The sequence below is a fragment of the Protomyctophum bolini genome (genome assembly GCF_963924005.1).
Source record: "Protomyctophum bolini genome assembly, chromosome: 3".
Lineage (NCBI taxonomy): Eukaryota > Metazoa > Chordata > Actinopteri > Myctophiformes > Myctophidae > Protomyctophum > Protomyctophum bolini.
Genome location: NC_137864.1, coordinates 23,986,126 through 24,011,729, shown reverse-complemented (window position 1 = coordinate 24,011,729; position 25,604 = coordinate 23,986,126). Strand labels below are relative to the sequence as shown.

At 41.1% G+C, this 25,604-nt stretch overlaps 1 protein-coding gene across 3 annotated transcripts; it reads right to left on the bottom strand.

Annotated features, from left to right (window-relative positions):
* Window positions 1-3,444: 3,444 nt before the first annotated feature.
* Window positions 3,445-15,348, bottom strand: LOC308310516 (voltage-dependent calcium channel gamma-5 subunit-like; the record flags this gene model as incomplete). Of its 3 annotated transcripts, none has more annotated exons than XM_080756884.1 (5): window positions 3,445-3,717; window positions 4,307-4,452; window positions 5,437-5,577; window positions 8,146-8,232; window positions 15,132-15,348. In XM_080756884.1, the coding sequence occupies 5 exons, from the start codon at window positions 15,325-15,327 to the stop codon at window positions 3,445-3,447; spliced, it is 843 nt and encodes a 280-aa protein (XP_080613010.1). The 3 variants fall into 3 exon arrangements, with proteins under 3 accessions (XP_080613010.1, XP_080613008.1, XP_080613009.1); XM_080756882.1 differs by having other exon boundaries at window positions 8,146-8,286; window positions 15,132-15,327; XM_080756883.1 differs by having other exon boundaries at window positions 8,146-8,268; window positions 15,132-15,327.
* Window positions 15,349-25,604: the final 10,256 nt, after the last annotated feature.

Genomic DNA, 25,604 nt, shown 5'->3' with positions numbered 1-25,604 from the left:
AGTAGCCTATATTCGTTATAGCATTATGTAAAAGCTCACATTCTGAACAGGATGCAGTAGTCACAAATATTTCTGACTCTACTCAACAATGGAACTGGAACCTATACAAAAGTTAAACTATGTACATGCCTAATTTCATATTTACAGTCTTTAAAATCAACACAATTCTAATTGTAAGTATACAAAAGCGAAAATAAGAAAAAAATAAAGAAAAACGACATGGTCTGTACAGTACATAATATACATCTTAATGTTATGGAAATTCACTGCATGCCAGTTTACACCATGCAACATTATTATGAACAATAATTATGCTATTAGTAACATATCAAACTACTGCATGCAATATAAACAATCTAGCACAAGACAAAATATAGTCCCATAATATGTTTATTCATACTTAACACAACCTGAAATGTCTATATTCAGTCCAAAATGTACCACAGTAAATCTCCTTTGGCATTTGTGTTTTAGTCTATACTATAGGTTTAATTCATATTTTTGAGTGGTGCAACCACTCCTACAACCAGCTTGCAATGTCCGTGTATGTACCCGTTTGTCAGTTTGTGTACCTCAATGAGCACGAGTGGTGTGCGCATGCGTGAAATTCGCGCGTTTGTGTACAATGCGCGTGCCTGCACAATGCGTGCCTAGCACGTATCAACACAATGCTGCGTCGTAGCAACACACATCAATGCTGCGTGCGCTGCGTGCGTGCGGTATCGCACGTGTGTGTGTGTAGATGCGCGTGCCTGCACAATGCGTGTCTAGCACGTAGCAACACAATGCTGCGTCGTAGCTACACACATCAATGCTGACTGTAGTCTCCAAGGGGAAGAGAGAAGCTAACGGTTAGCATGTAGCTACAGGCTAACATTACACTGTAGTCTCCATAAAGGGTGTTTAGTTATGAACCAGTATTCAACCAGTGTGTGGACATTCTATTCAAAGTTTTCAAATGTTTAGCTATAGGCATACAGTGTTGTGTACTTGAACCATTCATTATTTAAAAGATGGTATTTCAGGCAAATATTAAAGTTATTAAAAAAGAAGCCTATCCATCATTGCCGTAGGAAAAAAAAGAAAAAGAAATCCTTGCTACCCATCCTTCCCACGAAAGAAATAATAAAATAAAATAAATTCCTTGCTACCCATCCTTCCCACGAAAAATAAAATAAAAAAATAAAATAAAATCCCTACCTACTCAGCCCAAAAATGACAGCCAATCGGAAACCTTTTTTTTGTGTACAGTAACTATAACAATAAATGTGTAGTTGCACCACTCAGTTCACACGGGTGTGATTTTTTGTTTTACGTTGAGCCTGTGAGTATGCCAGTGTGCCAGAGGTGTGTAACGACTGCATCACTCAAGGGACTATAATACTTTATAATTCTGAGGTAATATACTGTATCTGTAGACTGTATGAGAGGTATTTCACTGTGCACAGTGAAATGTAGTTTAGGTTGGGTCACCTTTGTTTCCTTCAGTAAATCTTACATTCAACATAGCGCACCATATCAAGCCTATCAGACACTTTCCATCACATTCCATCATCATATGCATTCATCATCTTATCCATATAACACAGCCAACATTTTCTCCTTTCATTTTGTCCACTTTTGAATATTATTCAAAGCTGTGTCAGTTAAACCCAGAATCCATTGGTGTAACTAAATGGTACAAATGTTCCCATTTCTTTGTTTACTGTACTGTACTGTAAAAATCATTGCATACAACAAATGCTTTGGACTATGATGGTTTATGAAAGCAGATTTTCCATAGTTTGTTAACATGTAGGGAAAAAAACAAAAACATTGTAATATAAATATTTTATATGGCCAAACAATTCTCGACAGGGGCTTCATTATGAGCTAATCTCTGTTTAGTTATTATGGGCAAGCAGTTTTTTTGCGATTGTACAAAAACTAAAAAGTTTTACTAGTGTGCATCGACAATAGTACAATAGTAGTAAAGTGCTGAGAGTGACAGAGCAATGAAAAGGAAATCAACAAAACAGGAATTTCAATACTAGCGAAGTCCTGTTATGGCTTTAAAGAGAGGATGGCTTCAACCCAATGAATCTAGATGTTGAATAGCACTATGTCCAAGAATTCTCTGTAGCAAAGGAATGCTCATCTCTTTTTAAGAGCTGCTACCTGTACATTGAGCAAAATAAATAAAAAGTAAAAAGAAAACAGACACAGAAATGCTAATAGGGTCCTGGGCCATGGCTCAGTGGTCCAAGCACCTTGGCTGGCATTCCAGTCTGGCAGTGTGCCGTGGGTTCGACTCCCGATCCCTACAGCCCTCACTGCATGTCTTCCCCCCCATCTCCTCCCCATTTTATGTCAGCCTACTGTCTGTCCCTCCATAAAAAATATAAAAATAAAAGGCAAAAGCCAAAAAAAGAAAATAAATGCTAATGTAGGCAGAGAAGCAGGGAAGAATTGGTGAGTTTAATGCCATGGTGCCCATAACAACTCCACAAGACCAAAGGCCTAACTCACAGAATGGTATGTTGGTCAAACATGATCTTAGTCATGTTTGCAGGGCTGAAACATATGAACCTATTATACACTAGAGGGCATCGCAGGCGATAAAATGTGTTGCGTGAGGATGTGACCAAGCGACTGCATTAGACAGGTTGGGAATGAGAATGAGTTGGTTGGACATAAACAAATGAAAACCTGGGTTGCGAGGTACATAAGAGCAATACAAAAAGTGTATTCCGCACGCATGCACCCCAGTGCATTGCAAAACAGTCTTGATTGATAATGACTGGTTATTATGGATGTGTATAGCACAAGCACATGGGCCAGATCTTGAGTACAATCTTACTTTATCTCAAAACGGACCCAGACAATCCAGACACTAAATTAACACAATTTGGAAAAGAAAAACTATATCAAGTTGAAATTGTTGTATAAAGCCAAGTCAAATCCAATTTGTTTCACAAGACCCTATAGTGCAATCACTCCCCCAGTCAACCCCCCTCAACCAACCCAGACTCTTTTTCCTGGAGATTAGATGTCTTTACTATTAACCAGGCTAACAGGATATTGGCTCTTCTAAAGTGAAATGGGTCACCGTTTCACTGCCAGGGTGCAGTTTTGTGCTCCAGGTTTGTACATGTACACCTTATTTTTCCTACTTGACTGAGAAACAGGCTTAAGTGACTCCAGCTCAGCCTCTATGGCAACATCACCCTACTCACCATAGATTTGGCTCATCAGACTGCTAGGCACCGAAGATAAGAGATGAGACAGAGTCAACATATCGAGCTAGGATTTCCCCACAGACCCAGAGACAAAATAAGTCTGCAGCGGTTCGCATTGGGACTAATAGAGTAGGGCGCGCTTACAGGAGAGATAACTGTCAGACAACTTTGAGACCAAAAAAAGCCTCCGTCTATCTGGCGATACGTTAACGTAATCAAAGCCCACTCAGCATGGTGACGAGGACATCTGTTCGTCCTCGGGACATTTGAGGAGGGCGGGGTACGTGGAGGTGGAGTTCATCTGGACGGAGGAGGAGGAGATGGCCGAGGGGCTGCGCCCGCGTCCGGCGCCGGCCACGGCGTCCGGATGGAGGAACTGGGCAGAGTAGTCGGAGCAGTTGCTGAGGCGTGGCCGGTAGTAGCCCTGGTGATGGGGGCGGTACATCTCCTCGGCCGTGTAGCGCTTCATGAACAGGTACACCGACATGACGCCTGCAGTCTGGCCGGGTGTTGTAGACGTGCAGCCAACATGCACAACACCAAGGATGAACGAACACACACACACACGTCATTCGAGTTTTGCTCATTTATTCCTGAATTACACAGTTTACACTGTCAAAATAAAAAACAGCTCCATCATGTCACTTGTCTCTGTTAACCCTGATTATTTCCATGTCCTGTTAGATAACACTAATGGGTCCTATAAACCTCCATAATGATGTCTAATAGACCTATGTTTGTCTACATTCCCCAAGGAAGGAATCCATTAAGACTATAATCATCTTTCTGTCACATGGCTGAGTAATAGTTTTTAGGAACTATTACTTAGTCATGTGACAGAAAGATGATCCTTTATTTATTTGTATGATACTCTACTGTAAACAGTATAGCATAGATAATGAGCCCAATATGTCAGTGGCAGTGCATGTGTGTAAGTGTACTTACAATCTAATATCTATCAATTTTTTTCCTGCAGGGGTCTAGTAGGAATATAGTAAATAATATTAAAGAAATCATTGTAAAAGTTTGTAAAACAAAAAATGTATAATAATAACCTAAAACATGAATTAATACTCAGTCTCAGTTACCTCGGTGAGCAGGAAAGAGAAGGCGGCGGAGGCAAAGGACCAGCCGTACTTGTAGCTGATATAGGCCTCTTTGCTTTTGGTCCTGTTCATCATCTCATCATTAATACTGGAGATGTACAACACCAATCCTACCACCAAAGACAGGCCTGAGGCAGGACGAGGGACAGGGGAAGAGAGAGACAAAGAAAATGCACATTAACTTCAGTTTATTCCACTTGATGTACAGGACCATTTCAACGGAGAGGAACGCATGTCACACTTTCATCTATCCATCGAAACGTGTGTGTGTGTGTGTGTGTGTGTGTGTGCACGTGCGCGTGCCACACTTCATGTAGTCTCACATAGCCAGACAACTATTTCACAATCTCTGAATGATGAAAGCATTTGGAAATTGGCAACAGTCTGGTAACGCGAGACTACACTTCATGGTACTCTGTGAATGGGTACAACGGGTATACTAGGTATTGCGTAAATGGATGGGGCGTTCATCACTTGATCACCCATTGACTGTAATACTGCACTGGGAACTATATAGCAACAAGTACAATGGGTTATTGTATCATTCCTGACTTGCATCACACCTGACCAGTGTTAATGTCGTCGACTACAACTATGATAAAAATCCACTACCTTTTTTCACTGATGAAAACTAAATAAAAACTAAATAAAATAAAAACTAAGCTACGGTGACTAAAACTATGACTAAATATGTGGACAGTGTCAACAAATAAAAACTAATTTTGACACACAGGTATAAATCAGGCATTATTTCTGTTGCCATCAACGCCTGCCAAAATAAAATGCAGTCGACTAAATCAACTGTAGATTATTAAGTTGACTAAAATAGTATGATAGTTGGTGAAGACCATGACTAAAACTACATACAAATGCTGTCAAAATGAACACTGGTCGAGGCTATAGCGTGGTCCCCGAGTAGGCCGTGATTCATAAGGAATGATACCGTTTTAGGATTCAAATTCTAGTACAGTATATACAGTATACTAGATTCAAATTTCCCAACTCTAGGCAATCTGCATGTCCTTGTTAAATAAAAGCCATCACTCATTCCTTTACTCATTTAAACATGTGCCGGCTGCAGTCATATAATGTCGCAGCGTACTGTACCACACCTGAGAGGATGAAGAAGATTCCGGAGACAAAGGCCAGTATGGTACGGTGGGGTCGGATGTGGCCGATGTTGCTGAGGACGAACCCGATGAACATGAAGAACAGGCTGACCAATGGGAAGGGCGTGGAAGAACGGATCATCTCTGGAGGAAGAGATAGAGATGTGTGTGTGTGTGTGTGTGTGTGTGTGGGGGGGGGGGGGGGGGGGGGGTTAGAAAAAGAGTGAGGGAGACAAGAAAAACAGGAAGAAGGTACAAAGTAGGTTTATATCTTAAAGTATATATGAATATAGACGGCACCCGGAGGAAACCCTGAGGCGAAATGGACATAGTGGCCGGATTTGGTATTGCAGCGCTGGGCCAATTCTGGTCCGTTGACTATCATTGCACACGTGAACGCTGTTTCATACGTGAATAGTCAACGGCACAGCGCGTTCACGATTTGGCCCAATTCTTCCAAGAATGCACTCTGTTCCTAACCGAAAGCAGGAGTGAAATCGCCTCATGCGCTTTGAAGCAACTTAATGCAAGTGGATGAGAGGAGAAATCCGGTGCCGTCTCTATTCATATATACTCTAAGGTTTATATAGGTTGGAATGGAAATAATTTATTATGTTACAGAATAACACCTCAAGGACAATTCATCACATGGTCCACAAACTCCTGTTGTTCTAGCCCTTTAATCATTCTGACTTCATAAGCCTCATGGATGCAGGTTGTTCATGAAGTTGGAATTGTGTCATAAACTTTACAGCTTGGATATCTAAACTTGCGTAGAGTGTCAGCCATGTCAGAAGATGAAATAATAGACAGTGTTCTTGTAACCAGTGGTTCCCAAACTGTTTTAGCCAGTGACCCAAAAGAGAAATATGATGTCTCCCCGGGACTAGTGAAAATATAAAAAAAAATATAAAAAAAACATTTGAAATAAAAACAATTAAAAATTGCACCCTCGAGAAACTGAAGACTATACAATAGGTATAGCCTAGATATAGTATTAGTATTTACTATCCAATTGTTACGGATACTTTCCTATAGTAAATATATTAATTTGATTACCATCTACGTTCCTGATCAATAGAGGGTGAGTGCATGAAGTGAGTTGCAAATCGATTGGCAAAGTGAGTGGAAAAATTTGTTTAACGTTGTTTAATGCAATCAGATTAGACTTTTCTGTTTGGATGTATGGGCTGTCAAGGCCAGAAAGTATTTTTGTGACACTCAGCAGGCGTTCCCACATAACTTCCAGGTATGATGATGTCACGACACGTGCATACCCTCTATACCTGGTACTAGGGAACTGAAACACAAAGCGCTACCACCTTCTCTCTCTCTCTCTAATAGAGCTCTAAGTAGCTGTTGTTGCTCCTATAGTGTGGCTTTCCCTGTATACTGCCAGCCTGTCTGTTCACAAATGCTTTGTTGTGCAACACACACACACACACACACACACACACACACACACACACACACAAGGGGGTCTCACCCAAATGGAAATGGCACCCTTGAATTTTTCATATGCCCCATATCTTGTGTGAGTGCTTGGTGGATGGAGCCCTCACCTTGGGAGTTGGGACAGAAATAGCATCAGCACACACATGCTTGATGGGTGGCCTACGTTGTTCTATGAATGTCTTCTCTTCCCCCCGTACATCAGAGGGAGGGAAACACTGTGCATAAATAAGGGTGTGTGTGTGTGTGTGTGTGTGTGTGTGTTTGTGTGTGTGTGTATCCCGTCTGAACTGAGTGATGCTGTTGGGGTGTCTGGTTATTGGTTGTCTGACTATTGTTTATCGGACTATTGGTTATCGGACTATACTGTCAGACTATTGGTTGTCGGACTATTGGCTGTCGGACTATTGGTTGTAGGACTATTGGCTGTCAGACTATTGGTTGTCGGACTATTGGCTGTCGGACTATTGGTTGTAGGACTATTGGCTGTCAGACTATTGGCTGTCGGACTATTGGCTGTCGGACTATTGGTTGTAGGACTATTGGCTGTCAGACTATTGGTTGTCGGACAATTGGCTGTCGGACTATTGGTTGTCGAACTATTGGTTGTCGGATTATTGGACAATTGGCTGTCGGACTATTGGCTGTCGGACTATTGGCTGTCGGACTATTGGCTGTCGGACTATTGGACTATTGGTTGTCGGACTATTCGTTGTGGGACTATGTAGTCTGTACTGTACTGTACTGTACATACAGACATAGGGACTGTTGCTGAACATTGCTGTTCCTTGGAGTGGCTGCACCACTCAAAAATATTTGGATTTCACCATGTTGCTGTTCAAAAGTAAACCTACAAGAGGGCATGCGCATGATAAAGTCAGTGGAAAATCGAGTGGAAAAGTGAGTTTAACATTGTTCAACTGACAGGACTTCTGGGCTGTCAAGGCCAGAAAGTCGTTTTTTGCCACTCAGTTCCGGCATAATGATGACGATGTCACACCGATACCCTCTATATAATTATCAATTATATAGCTAAAACCATTAACCAGACTGGCATTTGGCCATCTGAGCAAATCACCAGGGATTCACACACACACACACACACACACACACACACACACACACACACACACACACACACACACACACACACACACACACACACACACACACACACACACACACACACACACACACACACACACACACACACACACACACACACACACACACACACACACACACAGAGAGAGAACTTACTCAGGATGCTAACGGTGGGCTCTGACGTCATTTGGATGTTAGTTGGCATCACATAGTCTATGGTGAAACAGCGGCCTTTCTCGTCCCCTGGAGCAAGAAGGGAAGAACAAAATAATTGATAGCCTTTTAATTTGTACAGGACTTACTCGGCCGTCCCTCCATCGCTTGGCATTCAGCAGAGCTTATGAAGAAACTGACAGAGCTTTTTATATCATTATTCGGTACAAAAAATTCATGGGATGCAAGTGAAAAAGTAGATGCTGCCTGTTCTACTGTGCGAAATTGTGTTTTCATAAGGATACAACAAGCTAGGTCAAAGAAGTTCATGATAAATGCACTCAACTGCAAGATACATTTTAGTGGGAAGAGTAAACCCGTTGTCTTTCATTATCTGTAGGTTAAAATCAATTTTGAAGCAATAATGTGTGATTGTCACTTATTTTGTAGGACATATAAAGGCGCTGGATGAGAAACTTGCATTGAAATGAATAGGTGGTAAGGACTTTTTCTTTTCTTTTAACAACACAATGTATTTCCAAGGAACAGCCCAGGAGAAGATTTTAGCACCTTGTCCGTTAACACACTTGCACACATGACTCTAGAAGTTAAATTCCAGCAACTGGTCTACAGTATGTGTTCAATTAACACCACAGACCCAGAGGTTGATTAAGTGTTGATGTGAGTGAAAGCGGGCTACTGTGTACTGTATCTTTGTGTGCGTGCGTGCGTGGGCAGGGACAAATTAGCCATTGGGGCCGTGGCTCTCAGGGGCCCTTCAGGGAAATTGGACTGTCAGGTACTAGGTTTGACACCCTGAAAAGGTCTCCTGGGGCCCTTCATTGGCCCTTGTTTTTTTTTTTTTTGATTTTTATTAATCTTTCACACATGAAAATATTATATAACATTTTTCAAACATTTTTTTCCCCCTTTCCCCCCCCCCCCTCCCCTCCCCCCAGAGTTCACGCTCCGAAAGAGCCACAACCCCGGTATTGGCCCTTGATTTTGTAAAATGTAGGTGAAAAAGATGATAAAAAGACACCAAAATGTTGCGCGCACGCACGCACGCTATGGGGGCCCTGCAGAAATTACCAGCCCTTGTGGGGGTTAATCTGTCCCTTTGTGTGGGAGAGGGGGAGGCGGGGTATTAGGATGTCTGCACATGTAACTAATTGCAGTTGCAATCGAGATCTTCGTCACATAACTCTGTGCGGTAACTATTCAGATATGATCCCATGGTGGGAAGCATTGTGCTAAAATCTTCTCCAGTAGCTCCACAATCTTATTAGCTTTAGCATTAGCCCATTTAACCACTTTCAACGATCCACAGAGGCACGATGATGAAGATCCTTAAAGATCCACTTCACCCCTTTTGCAACCAGATCTTATTTTAATGAAGTTTGGGAGAACAAATGTTTTATGTTGGTAACTTGTGTTTTTAGATATTTTAGTATTCAAAGTGTCTGTGATGTCATGGACACTGTTCTCACTGCTGGATTACTACAATGACCATAATGCTTTGCTGCACTCACCCCACCTTGTGGAGAGGGCTATCTCACTGAGACAACATGTAGTCCAGGAAGGAAGTGAGACCAGTGTCCATGACATCACTGGCACTTTGAAATACTAAAAACACACGTATATATACAGTATATACACACAAAGTGTTTCTTGTCTCCCAAACATCATTAAAATAAGATCTGGTTGAAAAAAGGGTGAAGTGGCCCTTCAACTTATACTCCGGGAAATAGGGACAATGTATGCAGAAAGAAGGACCAAGGTGGTGACCCCAGATGGCAACAGTAAGGAGTTTGACATCTTGGCTGGGGTACTGCAAGGACACCCTAGCCCCCTTCCTCTTTGTCATATAGTGCATGGACTACTACATCAATGGACGAGAGCAGGATCTTGGCCTCACTCTAACACCAAGGAGGTCAATACGACACCCCACATAGTCCTGACAGACCTGGACTACGCGGACGACTTCAGCCTCCTCTTCCGATCACGTGGAACACGCTCAGGAGCTCCTGAACAGAATCAAACTGGGTCAAGGTTGGCCTATGGCTTAATGCCAAAACAACCGGAAGATCCGCTATATTTTCACTATTCATTGTATAACAATTAAGATTAGACCACATACTAAATGAGACTGAAGTCCCCAGAACCACGGTAGAGCAATGAAGCAGACATCGCCTGGTCAAATCTGAGAATGCAATACTTCTGCATTTGAAACGCTACTACTCTGCATGCTTCTATCGTCTGCCCCGCCCATAAACGCTAGTGCGTCTGCTCATAACTCTGTGGACCCGCCCCATTGGCCTCAATGTTGAGGTCCAGGTGCAAGACAAACAGAAATATCAAAAATCTGCACACTGGTGATGCTGAAAAAGCTCCTCTAAAGTTTATTGCTGCTGGTCAATGTTTCAATCTTAAATTAATATTAATCTTCATCAGGGCATATCCCTTGACAAGTTTGGAGACAATTAACTGGTCTGATGTGAATGCAAATGCACAAGCACATACCACGTTCCTGATTCTAGTTGTGACTTGTGAGATGAGATACACGTAATAAGAAATAAAATGTTAAAACAGGGGAGTTAGAGAAGTAAGACAGGAGGTAAGGGCAGAAGGTAAGACACTTTAGTGCTCACTCTCTCTCTCCCCTCCTCTCTATCACGACAACCCCCTTGCTCTCACACAAAGACTGCACACTGTGGCCTTTGGCAGCAGCAGCTTGGAACTAGAAAGCAGTTCCTGTAGAAACTGCGTGGGCTCACATAAAATGCATTGTATAAAGTTATTGCTGTGTCAAGTTTGAAACTTGGGGACCGGAGTAATAGTGTTACCATTGGTGGTCTAAATACATAATCAAAATTCCGGGACTGTAGCATATTGTAAACGAAAGTAGAAAATGCTGAAGTAAAACTTTTAAAAAAGTATGAAAATTTGTAAAAACTATAGTTTAAGCATAAATAACTGCATAAAGTGGAATAAAGTATGTGGAAGTAGTATGATGCCCAAAAAGTGGCAGAATAAAGTAAGTAAAGTTATAACTGTGTCTGTGATGATTTGTAATGTATGAATAATGCTTTACAATGTATTCTTGATTAATTAAGAAAAGGTAAAAAGAAAAAATACATCAATGGATATGAAAGCATGAATGAGCAGAAATTGAAAAAAGGGTCAAATAGCATATAGGCCTATATTTAAAAGCATAAACACAATGATTATTGATAATGGTCTAAGATTTTTCTTACATTTTTTTAGAAACTCTGATCGTGACAAATAATGACAATGAACACAATGTTTTGGGCCAAACAAATAATTAGAAAGGTTACAACACTTTTTTGTACACACAAAACACACAAAACATTGTGTTCATTGTCATGATTTGTCACGATCCGAGTTGGCTTTGTCCGCGGCGTAACCGTCTTTAAATAAATAATTTAGGAATCGCCTATGGTGAAAATTAATGGAGAACCATTTCCTGGGCCACTCGTTGTTCTGAAAGGGGGAGGGACTGCGACGCTCTATAGTGTGCTCGCTGAGGCGAGCCCACAAGTGTTACAGTTACTAGAGACTGGTTGCCCTTTGGTTAAAAAGTTAAAAAGTATAAAACTTTGTGAAAATCAAAATACAAGCACACATCACTGCAAAGAGCTGAACAGTTTGAAGTTTGAACAAAATTTCTAGCATAAAGTATGTGGAACTAGTTAGACATCGAAGAAATGAATTCTGTGGATAACAATAGTGTGCTCCCTGAAGCGAGCCCACAAATATAAATTGGCAGTAACAATAGTGTGCTCGCTGAGGCGAGCCCACAATTAATTGACTGAACACATTGTATCCTTGCTGCCAGTCAACCATAATTGAATTAATGTAAGGTTAGGTCTCCGGGGTTTGCTGGGATCCCTGTGCTTGTAAATTAAGTTGTCAGAGGATCAGTGTGAAAATGACTTCCCCGAATCCATTTAGCTGTATACTCTGCCAGCCTCCCACAGAATATGAACTCTACTACCTCCAGTCTATCAAATACATTTTGAAGGGGAACAAATTCAAACACATTGATAAGTGACTCAATGAGATGTAACTTAAAAAACGTTTTCCTGAAATGAGAAAAAGGTTGTTTAAAAATAAAGTTAGTAGGCCTATAACAATGTTGCTAAATAATGTTGATTATGCTTCCTCTTTATCACATCAAATATACATAATTTAGGCATTTATTGTAGATCTTGCCTGCCCCAAATCATCAGTCAGTGTTACCAGAACTACAACAGCTCTTGTCCTACCAAATGTGACTTGATGCTTCTAGTTCTAGGTGACTCTGATCCTTATTACTGACCCCCTACTTGTCCCTAGCCCTGTTATATTATGCTCCCACATTGCTGACTCACTTATGCCCCCTTATTGCTGACTCCCTAGTACTAGGGAGGCATCTCAAAGATGGTCCTTGACTGAAATGTTGCTAGTTAATAAAAATGAAATATATATATATTGTATTATGTATATTGAGCAAGTGAAGACAGGCATGCAGGTGTTTTTTTGAGTGGTGCAACCACTCCTATACGGAGCTTTGTGTGTCTCTGGCTGGCTGTGTCCGTCCCTGGCTGGCTGGCTGGCTGGGTCTGTCCGACCACGAAAATAGCATTTGGTTGGTTTTGTGTCACGGACGTGGGCCAGGCCAGCACCCTGACCTCGTTCTGTAAGTTCCGGGGACGCCCTGTTCGGTAACTGTCATTTATCAACCGTTTCGGACGCGGGGCGCGGGGACCCCCACCCTGGGGACCCCCACATGGAGTTGCACCACTCACTTCAGACGGGTGTGATTTTACTCTTCAACTTAAAAATAGGACATGACACAAAGTTGGGAATGAATCGAGACAGCCAATTCTACGAATAGACGCACGACTAACCACGAATGGTCATGGATTCACAAATTGCCTCTCACTTGATGTCACACTAGATATTGAAGTAATTGGGTAGTTCAGTCTGAAGAGTGCTTGCCTTTGAATTGCAAGGTTCAATCCCGGGCACTACCATACAATCTCAGCAAATTAGTAAAGGCATAGCAAATGAAATGAGTAGTGAGTACTCTGAGTTGACGGTAGGTGTGGCACTACATCTCATTCTATCTCCTTGGCCCAGGGCCTTGTAAGCTATAGCACTGTTGACAGCAAATTGATTTGATTTAGTCTAGTCTAGTTTTAGAAATGTATTTTTGGCAGGCCTTGATGGTGTCGTAATGCCTGATTTTACACATGGTTGCATGCTGAAAATAGCCAATCTAGTTGTGAGCTTGTAGATCTGCTATTTTCAAAACACAACAACTGAGCGCAACAAAACATTTGTCATTTAGTTCTACTGGATTTCATTTTCCACTAGTCCTTCCCTATAACATTTTAGTGTAGTTTTTATTTGTTGACAAAATTGTCTTAGTTTTAGTCATCATAGCTTAGCGTTTTTATTTAGTGTTTATTTAGTTTTCATCAGTGAAAAAAAGCTAGTCGACGAACGTTTTGGGGAAAAGATGCCCTTATACTAATAATGAAACCGCTGAGTAAAAAATATTAAACTGGCATAAAGAAATAAGAAGAAACACAAATGCCCTCCAAGAGTCCTATTGTCTTGGCACTTTGCTTCACAGATCCTACAGTATACAGAAACAGATTGATGTGCAAGCAACGATTCCAGTTTGAGGGTATAATTTGTTGAATAAAGTTTGATGCAGTTGAAATGAATTTACCATGTAATATAATTGTGTTTAGCAATTCTCTGTTTTCCTGAGTCCTTTCTGTCTGCTGCTGGTAGGAACCAGTTCCATCTAATTTCTGCACCTGAGTTATACACACCCATAGTGCTGCCACCAATTGTTCAAAAATAATATGCCAACCTAACCAATAATATAGCACCATCATAATGGCTCCAACAAACACTTTAATCAACGACCCCCTTTCTGAAACATTACTTCTGTCACTCCCCGACATTCTCTGAATGCCTTGTGTTTGCCTACATGAATATACCGTAGACAGATGTTGCATACGTCAACAAAGCCTATAACTAATAGCTAGTAACTTCCATTCATCACCAACACCCAATGAACACAAAGTCAGCATTGATGTAACGGCATAGCATGATAGTGCACAGTGGGCTTTTCTGGGTCAAACACTGAGCCAGAACTGTTAAGTGGTCCATAAGGTCACTCAATTGACCCAACAACACATGTTATCCCATTAGTCCTTCCACTTATCTGCATGGTGGAACATATCTGCTGCTACCAAATCCTAACCAAATATACCATGCTCACCAAGACTGGACACAATGTCAGGGGTGGAACAATAATATACTGTAAGTGGAGCAATCATCAACTGCAGCAAAGATGTCTTGCACATGGAATGACTGAATGAACCCTGACAGAATAATAAATCTATCACATTAAACAAATACCTCTGCTTCAGAATCAAGACAACAACAGAGGAGGCAGGCATTTTGACTTAATGACTTTTGATGTCACTAGTCTATACTAGAGGGATAAAAAAAGTGAAAAAGTCAAGGTTGATAAGCCTAAAGGTGCCCTCGCCTATAGCAAAAATATCTGCTCCTCCCACAATCAGACGGCCAATCACCACTGTGTCAAAACCAGTTTCTGTATCAGATACTGTAGATTTACTAGAGGGTCAAAGAATCTCTGTCAAATATAAGGTCCAAAGATGACTGCCGCCACAGATACCTGAACATCCTGGCCAAAACAAATGCCATTGAAAAGTGAGATGTAAATCAAGTTGCGTCAGCCTGAAAATGTTTTGTTTTCGATTTGAGCACAGTGTATTTACTACTTTTCTGGGAAAGCGAACAAGAGTCAGTGTGTGACAATGATATACGGATAAACAATAGTGGACTGTCAACTTGGTGAGTTGAATGTCAGTTTCTGGTTTCATGACATCTGCTATTGGCACGAAAATTCTCCAAACTACTCTATCCCCCAAACTCACCAGCCTGGAAGCAGACCCTCCAGAGACCAGAGTGGAGCGACGTGCGGATCTCTGTGCTCTGGTTGAGGGGGAGGATGACACCCTCCTCCAGGTAGAGCCAGTAGTCTGTGCTGACAGCGATCCCCAGCAGGCCCAGGCCGCACACGGCGAATACGCTGCTTAGCACCGTCAGCGTCTTCCTGCCACATACGCTCATACCACAGTCTCAACAGCAGGGGGCGCCGGTAGCAGAAAGAGGAGCTGGGAGGATAAGGAGAGAGACAGAAAGAAGAAAACTTTGAATTCTGAGATCTAAGGTGAATGGAGGAAATGAGATTGGTCATCTTGTGCGTGCGTGCATGTGTACTGTATGTGCTTATCGGAATAAAGAGTTTCTCTGCAGTTTGTAACTTTGTATACAGGCCAGAAGTTGAATAGCTGCAGAGTTTGCAACCAAAGCCAAGCAGAACATTATAAATTGAACATGTTGACGATGACAGGCATTGTGTGAAGTCAATATGCTAATAGGCTTGTGTCAAGTCCACCTCAAGGCCCTGGACGTTTGTTAAATGAGACGCCAATGGAAACAAACCATAGTGCTTCATGGGGTTTAAATCCTCAATAGCAGACCTTGTATTGAACTGTACTTTCCTGTGCCTTTACCTTAACTTTTTTGCAAACTGTTAATAAAGTATTCAATCAATCAATCAATCATGTAATTAAAGTGGTTGACCTTTGCAGGTAGTAACGTAACATGACATCACATTAAATACTTTATAGCTTTTCTGGCACACTTCATGTGTTCACTCATTGAATCATAATCAATGTGAAAGCACAGGGTATTATGATGGGATGGATGCCCAACATAATGGTATAATGTAATTACCAGTGATGTAAACATTTACTCCGAGTGTTTCCAATTTTCAATTACCCAGGTCAGAAGTCAGGCATAAGCAATCAATCGGAAATCAGCTTAGTGCAATGGACCAGCATTAATGAGGAACAAGAACTGAGCCCAAATCATAAAACCGCAGGTAGTCCCTTGTTGTGGTACAATTCAACAGAAGTGTCCTATTCTCTAGCATCTAAGCATTGTTTATTGTTTATTTTAGATCCCCCATTAGTGACTGCCTCAGCAGTGACTATTCTTTCTGTGGTCAAGCATTGACTTACAATGTTCTTATGGTATCCCAGCAGGATGGTTGCCTCTAAATGTATATCCACACTGTGCGGTCCACTGGGGCATGTGGTAGCCAACCCACTGAAAAACTCATGTTGCTATAGTAGTGCCCAAAATGATGTGTATTTGGCCACCCCAAAATATGTTGTTTCAGAAGCAAAGATTTGAGTTAAAAATGTTAGCTTTAATATATTCAAAGATTTGCACACATTTTCAAGATCTACAAGCTCATACACTCTCATTACAAGCTCACCCAGCTTGTAGATCTGCAATTGTTTGAGAAGTCAACCCATATCTGACTGCTATAGCACTAAAATATGAAATTACACAGATGCTTTCCCGGTTTTAATTGGTTAAAAGGGTTTCATTACAGTTCAGTCGCACAATACAGTTAGATATCATGTCCAGATCAACATGCAGTGATTAAGCAAGCATGTATTCAGTGTAGTGAGAGTGATGACAATCAGACAATGTGATGATGTACAGTGTAAAAGTGTTGATGTGACTATGAGGGTGGAACAGCGGACCCGTTTTGAGCTTTTAGACTGAAGAGACTTGCAGAAAGGATGATAGTCTATTGCAGCTCTGTGACAGGGCTACAGTGACAAGACGGTGAGGACTCGGAGGCAGGGAGTCACCCTGACCCATGACAGTAAAAATAGAGATGAAAACCAGTTGTTGGTTTCCAAGAGAACAGCAGACAACTGTGTGTGTGCGTGCGTGCGTGCTTGCTTGCGTGTGATAGCCGTTGTGATAGAATTGTCATAAATTCTCATACAACCTTCTCCACAATCCACATGCAGCTCTACTGATTCTTCTTTCAATTAATGACCAAATCAAAACCAAAGTCATTGCAGTCTCAATACATTCAGCTGCCACACACACTGTTTGCACTATTATGTGCCCAGGGAAGATAAATGAAAACATCTCTTCGATTTAAAACTATGCAAACTACCACATATTAACATAATAAATCCCAATCCAACAGATGAGTGTGCAACATTTCAGTAATCATATACACCAGACAGCTCATTTTAACAACATTTAAAGTCCTTGTCATTGTCCTTCAAAAGTGTTAAAATGAAAATCCACTCCAGTGTGCTATGCCAGGTGTTTTTCTCTTGTGTTCTAAGCTTCTTCAGATGCAGATGGTGCTTTGCCTGTCAATCATCGCTCCTGCTCCGCCCCCCCCCCCCCCCAGGGGCTGAAGCATTCTGTATTTAAGTCCGACGTCATTTTGTAGTCCTACGTTACGTCCGGGTCCAAGTGGCACCACCTCCCGTCCGCACCTCATTGTAAATAGAATATCTAAACGCGTGAATCTTTTTACAATGACGTTATTTTTCAGAAAGGAAGCTTAATGCTCCCAACTTGATTAGACTTATTAATGTTCTGTACAAGTGTCCATGACAAAGAAAAGATATGATGTGGAGACAATAAAGACTATTATTATAATATTATCATTATTATTGAAGGTGGCAATTTGCTCAGTACAATATTTTGGGGGCATATTTAGAATGTGTGCAGGGTTGAGTATGTTGAATCTAGTTTGTATTAATGAGGAATAAGTTGACACAATGAAAGAAAATGGCGATAGTATTCAGTGTGGGCACTGTGGGGCAGACGGCCTGTCACAGCCAGATTTGGGAGACCAGTAGCTTTGTTGTTGCAAGGAAAGCGGTAAAATGAGACTTTCGTGGTTGTTTTTGTCTCAGATTTAGTCCGACGGAGGAACACAGTATAACTCTATGGGGACACAAAAGCGACACAAAAATAGGACCCGGAAGTATCTCTGGAGGGGGCGCTCACGTCACGTTTTTGTGCAAAACTAATGCTTGGAATGGATTCAGAATCATGAAAACCCCCTAGTTTGGCATGTCACATGCTACAAAAAGCATAATGAAAATGTGAAAATCTTTGGTAATCTTTGAAATGGTATGGTCACATATTTTAGCAACCAAGCTGAATTTCATCCATTCATCATAAAGGTATATACTTATCACCATTTCTGGGTTCAAGAACTACTGGCTAAAGCTGGAACTGCAGGCGGAAAAAGGAAACGCACGAGTGCACAGAGCGCACAGCTGGGGTTTAACACAGAGCACTCGTTCATGAATCGATTCAGGTTCAAGTTCATCAAGGTCATCACTTGTGCATTTTGGGCACTAAAGTTTGGTGCCAAAATCGAGAAAATACGAAAGCAGAGCGTTCTTCCGGGTGCTTCAAACGCCACGGACCAACTTTCATTGAAATGAATAGCTGGAGGCGTGGCAGTCTGCTCTCTAGTTTATATAAACTCTATGGTTCAGACACAGCATGGATCTCTGTTGGCATGGCTGTTTAATGTATAACTCTATGGTTCAGACACAGCATGGATCTCTGTTGGCATGGCTGTTTAATATATAATATAATATAACTCTATGGTTCAGACACAGCATGGATCTCTGTTGGCATGGCTGTTTAATGTATAATATAATATAACTATGGTTCAGACACAGCATGGATCTCTGTTGGCATGGCTGTTTAATATATAATATAATATAACTCTATGGTTCAGACACAGCATGGATCTCTGTTGGCATGGCTGTTTAATGTATAATATAATATAACTCTATGGTTCAGACACAGCATGGATCTCTGTTGGCATGGCTGTTTAATATATAATATAATATAACTCTATGGTTCAGACACAGCATGGATCTCTGTTGGCATGGCTGTTTAATATATAATATAATATAACTCTATGGTTCAGACACAGCATGGATCTCTGTTGGCATGGCTGTTTAATGTATAATATAATATAACTCTATGGTTCAGACACAGCATGGATCTCTGTTGGCATGGCTGTTTAATATATAATATAATATAACTCTATGGTTCAGACACAGCATGGATCTCTGTTGGCATGGCTGTTTAATATATAATATAATATAACTCTATGGTTCAGACACAGCATGGATCTCTGTTGACATGGCTGTTTAAGCTGGTTCCCATAAGGTTGCTAAGGGTTACCAGCGAATGTCCTGTCAAATGTGTACAGGCAATAAGCTGTCTGGATAGGAAGTCACTGTTGTTGAGGACTGTTGCCTGCTAGGACAAGGTACTGCCTAGGGACAGCTGTAACCCATTGCAGGAATGACATGATACTGTAAGTTGTTGAGTGTTGGACACAGCTGTGCCACCCTGCCTGGACCCAATGTTTTATCCTTTTGAGAGTAAGCCCCTCAGTGCATGTGCATACACGTACACAACATGCTTGTATACAGAGACATGCACACATGTGCACAAATCACATGCTCACACATTAAAACACATGAAAACCTGTTTCTCTCCGTGCAGGCACATTCTCCTCATTAGCAGTGTGTCACTATTAAAAGTATTTTTAGAGCTTAATATCTAGATTTATTGCATTTGCAATAAGGCACAACAATGTACTGTATATACAGATTCATTTTGTGCAATATTGTTTTGAATCTATTCTATACAGTTTATTGTAGTTTCAAATGTCATTCATTCATTCATTGTTTTCCCCCATATTTTTGTTTACTGTCCAAATCCTTGTTCATTGCTCTGATAGCTCTCAGGGGAAAAACTCTTCTTGATCACCAAAACAAGGGCTTTGTCAGTCAACGGTCCACTTGCGGCCTGTTGCCCGTCATTCATCATCGTTTTTGCTCTTTTCAAGCATCTACTGTAGTAAATGTCCAGCAGGGACAGGATGGAGCTCATGTGGTGAGCTTAGCCAAACACACAACCTTCTGTAGAACTGCCAGATCCCGGGAATGGCTATTTTCAATTTCTTTTCCTCAGGATGCTCTGGGTGCTAGCAGAGTATAATTACTACAGGATTTGTCCTTAACTGAAAAGAAGGGTGTCCCTTCTTTTCCACAGACTCAGGTCAGGTCAAAACCCATTCAGCCAAAGGTTTTTACCTCTGGGGGTAACTGTCATGCACACATTAACACCCCGATCGCCCAGGACGAAGTTCACCGTCCTTTCAATTAGTAACACCCAGCGCCCAGGACAAAGTTTTATCAAAAAGACAGAGGTTATTGATATCAAAACCGATCGCATCGCTCCGCAGCCTGGGAGCGCCTGTTGCGCAACATTCTATGTTGTGTAACAGTGGGACGTCATCGAAAATGTTCTTCCCCTTTTTTGCCGACGAGACCGAAAATCTTAAAACGTTAATAACTCTTGATCTAAATCATCCCGTCAAATTCTAAGAAAAGATCATGTCTTAGACGGCCCACTAGTCCCGTCACTAGTCGCGGTAGATTTAATCATATACCTCCCGTTGTTGTCAATCGGCTCTAGAGTGTTTTGGCTACATTTAGCTGCTACAGCCACATCCGGGATAACATCCGGTCCGTCGGTAAAAGTGCTCCACTACTATAAATCGCCGGGCGCTATGATTTAATGGATTAAATAACCCCGGGCAATCGGAGTAGAGAAAAGGTATTCTCTATTCTATTAGCATATATTCAATGACCTAAAACCACCTTTACAACAACAAAATACCCCGCAGCAACTACCACATACCACACTCAGTCCTGTCGAACGTTTACAGGCAATGCATTACCTAATTATGCAAATTTCTCAAAACAAACGTAACATTGACTTTTTTGCAACAATTGTATAGTCTATGGATTACATTTCAATAATACAAGTTATAGAAAACTACATATCTGAGCTTAATAAATGTTTTTTTCGAATGCAGGTCACATATAACCCCCTTTAAAAAAGCTCAATGCTGACAGCCCGTCAGCAGGTGGATTCATGAATGTATATAGACGACATTTTAGGCCAATAAATATAATATATATATATATAGTGTATATACCAAATTTCCCACCAGGGCCACCACAATGTACTTCATATTCGTCCATTTACACACACCATCACACACCAATGGCGGAGGAAACCATGCAAGTCACCAACCTGCTCATCGGGAGCAGTTAGGGGTTCAGTGTTCAAAGAGGTCTCTGAATTAGGCAAGCGTGAATGGGTTTACCAAAGTAATACCAAATAAATGGTCAATGGTGCATTTATATAGCGCCTTTATCCAAGGTGCTTTACATTGATTGTGCATTACATTCACCCATTCACACACCCATTCATACACCGATGGCGGCGGAAACCATGCAAGGCACCAACCAGCACATCAGGAGCATCCAGCCACTCTACCCCTGAGCCACTGCCGCCTCCAAAATACTTTTCTCAAAGACACTTTCACACTTTTGCCAAGAGGAGCCAGGAATCGAACCTGGAACCTCCGGATTCCAAGACGGCTGCTCTATACCTCCTGAGCCACTATGTGATCAGATTTTCTAAAAGGCTGAATGAGTCACCACTGTGCGGGACATGTGACATGTTGGTAAAGGTTTGGCATGATTTTCTGACGTTTGTTCTGTCTCCCAACAGACCACAGAAAATCCACTGATTATTCAAAGTTCAGGTTTTTTGGGTGCAATTGTGGTCAGAAAACCTTATTTTGTAATCTGTTTATTTCATCATGTAGCAACAACATACAGTAGCTCTTTTTTAACTATATAGCTTGTGTGTGGAGGAATTTAAACACCCACACATATCAGAGAATCGAGCTACCTTGGTAGATAAAAATGACAGCAAAATATGGATAAGCATTCCAAGTCACGATCGCACGTCGTTTGAGCTAAACCAATTTTTGATGAAACAATCCTCCTCTGGATTTCTCTGTGTTCAGAATACTGAGAAGTGATCTGCTGGTGATATGGCACCATGTTCAGAAACACACATTACAACCCCGATTAAACCATTAAAACAGGGGAAGTATCTGTGTCATTTTAGATTTTAGCTATAGTAACATAGGTTTTTTCAGAAACCTCTGATCAGTGACTCTCAAAAATAGCAGTAGGCTAAAAGGGCGTCACTTTACGGAATATTATTTTTAAATCTTGAAAGTGTTGAAATGTTGATATTTTTAACACAAATTCTTCTCTTCTGGGGTCCCTGGGGCACAAACCATTTTCAGATGGGGTCCGCAGCCAAATACATAATATTGTATTGAGTGTCCTTTTCATGAAAAAGTTTGATAACTAGTGGTTTATAAGGCATTTATGGAATCAGTTTCAGGTCTAACTGGTTTAAAATTATGCCATACAGTTACAGTATAGTATGTCATATGCTACATATTTCTCTCAAAATGAATTACAAGAAAGCAAATGAACCCAGTCGTCTGGGAGGCATGTTTCTCACTCCCCTATAACATCGAGTTGTGAAGCATTCTGCATCAGAATACATCTGGGCACCATAATGTCAGATCATCTTAATGCGATGGGACAGCTCTGGCTCTAAGCCAGAGGCTTTCATGCTGCTCCAAAGGCATTTCCCTGATGTGCTCAGAGCAAATGAGTGTTGGCTTACTCCTCTACTTTGCATTCCTTCACAGAGTATCATGAGCTGTGTGTAGGTGGAGAGCTTACAAAGCAGCTGCCACAATGTATAAAATAGCTTTAAAAATGGCCTGGTCAGTGACTTGGATCAAATATCACTATCAAGTCTGGAATCTGATAATTACAGTATACCGAAATTCTTCTTGTTTGATGGTCCACAAAATATAGATTAGCGTTATACATTTCCTCTATACAAAGCATTTTTTGCCTTTGTTATGAGGACAAGTCTGCTCTCTAAGCAACTATTGGAAGCAATGCAAAAGGAGGTCTCTGAATTAGGCAAGCGTGGGTTTACCAAAGTAATACCAAATAAATGGTAAATGGTGCATTTATATAGCGCCTTTATCCAAGGCGCTTTACATTGATTGTGCATTACATTCACCCATTCACACACACATTCATACACCGATGGCGGCGGAAACCATGCAAAGCACCAACAAGCACATCAGGAGCATCCAGTCACTCTACCCCTGAGTCACTGCCGCCTCCAAAATACTTTTCCGGATCTGCTGGTGATATGACACCATGTTCAGAAACACACATTATATTACGGTTTAACAAGTCAACAACCCTGATTAAACCATTAAAACAGGGAAAGTATCTGTGTCATTTTAGATTTTAGCTATAGTAACATACGTTTATTTTCAGAAACTCTCAAAAATAGCAGTACAAGTGCCACTGTCACTGCCGCCACCAAAGTAAACGGATTAAAGTAGAGTATATGATCCAGGACATGAAAAGGCATCAGTTTAATTGTTAGACTATTGTTGACGGGGCAACACATTCCCACATTATGCACACAGTGAAAATCATTAGGTAATAAAGGAATGGATAGGAACCCACCAGTTCCATTTGACTGCACTTTCATACAAAAACATGATATAAATAAACTGATATAAGATGTGCCTGCTGAGGTAGTTACTGCAATGAACTATGCTGTAAGCACAAGGAGTCCATACACACACAGAAAAATAAAGCATACATTGCAAAATAAACCAAAACAATGTTAACATATTAGAGTACAGTTCCTTTCTGCATTGTCAATTATTTAAACTTGAACCATCCTACTTAAAAGAACCGTTGACACCTGCTAAGCGGGGACTATAGCTACTGTACACACATACTGAGAGAGAGACAGAGGGGGGGGGGGGGGGGGGGGGGGAGAGAGAGAGAGAGAGAGAGAGAGAGAGATGCCATTCAAATTATGCCTTGCTATGAGCATAGTGGAAAAAAATACAATACATTCAATATCCATAACCATGGCTGGTCGATTCTCCAATACAACATATATACACATCACTTGTATCCAAACTAAGGGAGTCATTCTTGGTTAAATCTTTCACTACAGTATAGTATTACTGTACACAGCACATTCATACTCCCCGTGTCTAAAATGTGTATGCAGACTGAAGAGTAGTCAGCAAAACATTACAGACAAGGAGCTCAGACAACATGACAGTATAGGTTGTTCAATGTTGGCTGTGATGTTGAAGTGGGAGACTATAGCATTTCACTCTGTTGAGATGTGTGTTGTTGAGAAAGACCTATGTACAAAGTAAAACATCAAACATCACAAAATGCAGAGTAGTGGGTCCCAAAAGTTGTGGAAAGGTTAAAATATTATATGTAAATGTGCCCACTCTATTGTTTCATTGGGTTTGAGGGAGAATTACATATTTCCATCCTGCGTCACATTTGGCGTTTATTAGGCCGTCTGTGTTTACTGTAATTGCAAGGTTTTGTTACAGCTTCATGCAGCTTAAATAGCTCAGTAAATTTCCTTTTGAAAACTTTTCCATTTGATTTATATTCACATAAATCAAGTTAAATTATGACCGGCGCTCTTTATCTGTAGCAATTGGATATTTTAACTTTCCCATATTATAAAATAGATTAGTAGCTAATGCAATTAACACTAGCATGTCTGAGAGGTCATTTTGACAGTTTCTTTGAGATTTTGAAGTTGATTATCTTTGCCCATGAAGCTTTCAGAAGGTTCCCCTTCCATCATCATCCATCACCATTCTATCATCTCAGAAATGTGAATTTAAGCACATGCTACTTGTGTCTGATTTTACTTCAGACATAGCCTCGGTTGTTGGCTCTCATCGGAATGTCATGAATCACAAGTCGCTGTCCAAGGTGCTGATCGTCTGAAACCGACCGTGCTAATTTCTTAGCTGGAAAACAACTCATTACACACATACTACTACCTATATACCCTACATCTTTTACCATATGTTCTTATTTACTACGCTATCCCACTATCTCTCACTTTAACTCAGGTGAAAACCTGATAGTTTTCTCCTCACAAATTGAAGCTTTTGCTCCCGGTTTCTCGTGACAGCTACAGAAATAAGTTTGGCTCTGCGTGGGCACTGCCACTGTTCATTAAAAAATAAAAAACCTTAGGGAGCATAATTCGTGAAGCTTTATTCCGTAGTATGGTGTTGCCTGCTAATTTCTTTGGCCACACCCTCCAGGATGGAGTATAGGCTATAAATACATAGCCTAAACCTATAGTCTTGAGTTGACCTAGCTCTGGTCCATAGCATTAATGCTTCGATTCTGCGAATTTCTTTCCTGCATTAAGGCTATGGGACTTTCCCTATTAAATCTCAAATCGAAATCAGACCAGCCTCTCCTCTTTAGTGGAAATCTCACGAACGTTTGACCTACTCACCAATACAAACACGGGTTGTGTCAATAGAAAGCCTACTTTCCTTAGTGGACGCACTCTGAGCCCCCCACCACACGTATAAACGGTACTTTTTGGCCAAAAAGGGATATTTTTTCACCGGAGGAAAAATATCCTCTATGAGGCAGTTCTCTGGGCAATATCAGTAGAGGGCGCAGCGGAGTAACTAAAAATGTTTTTTT